The 3,235-nt window shown below is 36.8% G+C and overlaps 1 protein-coding gene across 2 annotated transcripts in view; it reads right to left on the bottom strand.

Moving 5' to 3' along the window:
- Nucleotides 1–392: 392 nt before the first annotated feature.
- The window catches only part of snx22 (sorting nexin 22), a 7,039-nt gene continuing 4,196 nt past the window's right edge, over nt 393–3,235 (bottom strand). Inside the window, exons 4-7 of one of the 2 annotated variants that reach the window (XM_024264328.2) lie at nt 2,894–2,988; nt 2,632–2,664; nt 838–905; nt 393–721 (exon numbers count right to left, since the gene is read on the bottom strand). In XM_024264328.2, coding sequence (XP_024120096.1) covers nt 603–721; nt 838–905; nt 2,632–2,664; nt 2,894–2,988 — 315 coding nt within the window. In that variant the 3' untranslated portion in view covers nt 393–602. The remainder of the gene's footprint in view (nt 722–837; nt 906–2,631; nt 2,665–2,893; nt 2,989–3,235) is intronic. The other variant, XM_036212252.1, reaches the window with a different exon arrangement.

The raw sequence follows: 3,235 nt of genomic DNA on the forward strand, positions 1-3,235 counted from the left end.
AGTTTTAAGTAATTCTAACAGTTTGCTTTCTTTTCCTTTTTGGAATGCTCCTGTTGAAATTTCTTGTTTCTAGATTTTATAATTTTATACGATTTTTTTGTAAATTACTTTCTGCCTGGACAGATCACTTTACTACTTTTTAGTTATTTTCCTATTTTAGGCTACTTCTTTTAGTGCAAATGTATTATTAGCATCTTAATTCCAACTAAGGTGTGTAATTTTAAGAAAGCTCATAAGTTTATTTAAAACTTTTATTGCAATTTTAATACAAAAAATTCACCAAAAATAGCTAAAATGTGTACAGTATTAACATGATGGTAAATCACAGACTTTACAGACTGCTTGTTTATGTCATGCACAATGCAGGAATGGTTATTAAAACCATTTTATAATAGCTGCACAATAGTTTTATTGGAATGTCCACAATTCAAAAGGGAAATTCTAAACTAATGAGTAAATATTTGATAGAAATCTGCTACAAATACAACCATTTCAGCAACAGCATCCTGATGAGCGGCAGTTCCACGGAGACTCTCCTTTCAAAAGGTTTCTTTGACGTCAGCCGTCTGTGTGCTGTATTGTGTGCTCGGTTGTGCTTTTCTTCAGGCCTCTACAGAAGAGCTCTGATCAGGTGTGGCGAGGGCAGAGGCGGTGAAACTGACCCGGACGTCCCGCGGGTAAAATCCCTGGAGAACTCCGTCTGCAACAATATCAGGGAGGCCTGCAAGGCGGGAGGGTCTCAAAATTAGTTCAGTAGAGAAAAGATGACCCATTTATTTTGGTGTTTCATAACGTACACAGGTGTTAACAATTGCAAACCCGGTCGGTCACTCTTACCTGGCAAGCATGTGGAGAGATAAGGATCCTTAAAGAATCTTAACACGGGCTGGTTTGAATATTGATAACTAAGAGAAAAAAAGAAAAATATGATCAAAACATTGAATTCATTAGTTAGTTTTACAATATGTATCCTAGCAGAAAGTCCTCTAAAACCCCATTCAAAGAAAGTTGTGTTTTTAACTGAATTTTTTAACAAAAGGTTGGTTTAAAATTGCTTTTCTGAGTATTTATTCAAACCTTTGTGAAGCAGACAAATAAAATCTGTCAGAAAAAGATTGCATGTGTTACATAGAAAATACGCTGTGTGGGGAAAAAAGCTTCCTGCTCCCCTTCATTCTGATGCATCCACTTGTAGACGACTAGATTAATGTACGTCTTTGTTTGCCTCGTCTGAGCTGGAGTCTGGATCAAAACTGTACGACTGGATGAATAGCTTTAATATTGCTCGCCATTTTTGTTGCACCACTAATGTTGGGTTGGAGCATAGACTTAATATAGAAATAGAGAAAAGTGGCACGAGCATGAGCCGCTTTTCTTCTTCAGAATCTACTGGAATTACGTTGATCATGTGAACGATTGAAAAGTTACAGTAAATCAAAGAACATAAACTTTAGAGCTCAGGTGTAAAAGAGTTAATATCAGAAAGTACATCTATTTTATGCTAATTTAAAAGCACCAAAAGAGCACTGAAGAGGTCTGATGTTTTGAAGCTGAGGAGCAGCTCGCACAAGCTAAACTTTTCCACCATGAATCATTTGTTAAGCATCATTAAGAAGCCATGAACGCAAGCGTCCATAAAAGCCCCTTCACTGCATTCCACGTGTGCTCTGGACGGCTGACCTGCAGGTCTGTGCTGCAAATATACACAATAAGCAAGAGTTTCCCACTTAAAACACTTAGATTTTTATTACGACCACTAAACCAATGTCTTTTTTCCTTAAATTTCTTAATTTACAACTTAGAAAAACCACAGAGAGAAGGGAAAGCACTGACATGCGTCGCTGCTTTAACGTAGATTTACAACATCATATCTGTGTCGGAGGCTAAAAACGGTACGAGAAGTTTGGAAGAATCTGCTGAAGCAGTACCACGATCAAATTTACCTCTGCGGGCAAATATCAAAGGGCGTCAGACTTTTATGGCTGTCCTAGATTACACGCTTCACTGCAGTAACTAGCAGGTGGATGAGTGTTTGCATGCATGGCAACGCTGTGATCTTAACCCAAATGACTGAATCAGTAAAAACTGAATTCATAAGAACAAGGTTTTATTCTGGATTCAACATTTTTCAGATTAAAAAAAGTGGAATATCTCTTTTAATTTGAGTTTAGGAGAATTAACATCTTAATCTAAATAAACAGAAGAAGTAGCAAAGTGAAACTCTTCATTTCTGGTGAATTTTTTACCCTTTCCAAAACATCTGAATAAATGAGTCTCTCCAGTTAGTTAATACTGAATTCTAAACTTGACCTACTGACCTATTTTTTGACCTAATTAGACCTGCATACTTTTTCCTGCCTGTCCTTCCCCCCAAAAAAAAACAAATAGGACCTTTTCAAGCACTCATTTCTTAACTTTCTAATCTCTAAAATAAACTATCTCCAACTATAAATTATATTAAAAATTATTTTTAATACATAAATGTACAAAAAAATGAGTTTAGATGTGTTGCAGCATCATTAATATATTGTACTTTATTAATTTAAAAGTATATTCTGAATCCAACACAGTTTGCTGCTTCTGATGTGACGATAATCATGAAGAGTTTGAAATCTCAGGTAAAGATTTTACTTGTCGTCTTGGCTTTCCAGTTCATCCAACGATCTGAAAACAGAGTAGACACAAAAAACACACTCGACTCAAATATACAGAACAATCAAACAATTTGTGCACATTTCCACGACAACCATGAGCTGTGATTTATAGTAGGTCAGCGGCGCTGCAAACGCCGCCTCGCATGTCTCATCGTGTCACTGCTGCATTGGCTCTAACCCAAAAGTGGCAGCTCTTAATTTAGGAGCATCTTGGGGTGCAGGCTTATGAGAGGACTCACTCGAAGCTGCTCTGTCTGTTTCCTGTGTGGAAGTGTTTCAAATGGAGGAAGTCCAGCAGGATCTGTGGCACGTCTTCATTTTGGTAGATGACCTCCTGACAAGAGGAAAGAAAAAAACTTTTAAAAAAGAATGGATTTTACCGGGTGCAGTGACCATTTGGGACCTGGTTGATTTCAAAATAATTTAAATAATGCTTAAAAAAAATAGAACAACCAAAGACTACCATGTAAGAGATAATAAATCCAGTCTGTTAGCATTAGCCCAAATGAACGTGACAACGGTACTCACACGTAATTTTCTAAATTTCGCACCCAGTGTTTAACTTTTTTTTTTTTTTGGAG

Source organism: Oryzias melastigma, linkage group LG6 (assembly GCF_002922805.2).
Source record: "Oryzias melastigma strain HK-1 linkage group LG6, ASM292280v2, whole genome shotgun sequence".
Lineage (NCBI taxonomy): Eukaryota > Metazoa > Chordata > Actinopteri > Beloniformes > Adrianichthyidae > Oryzias > Oryzias melastigma.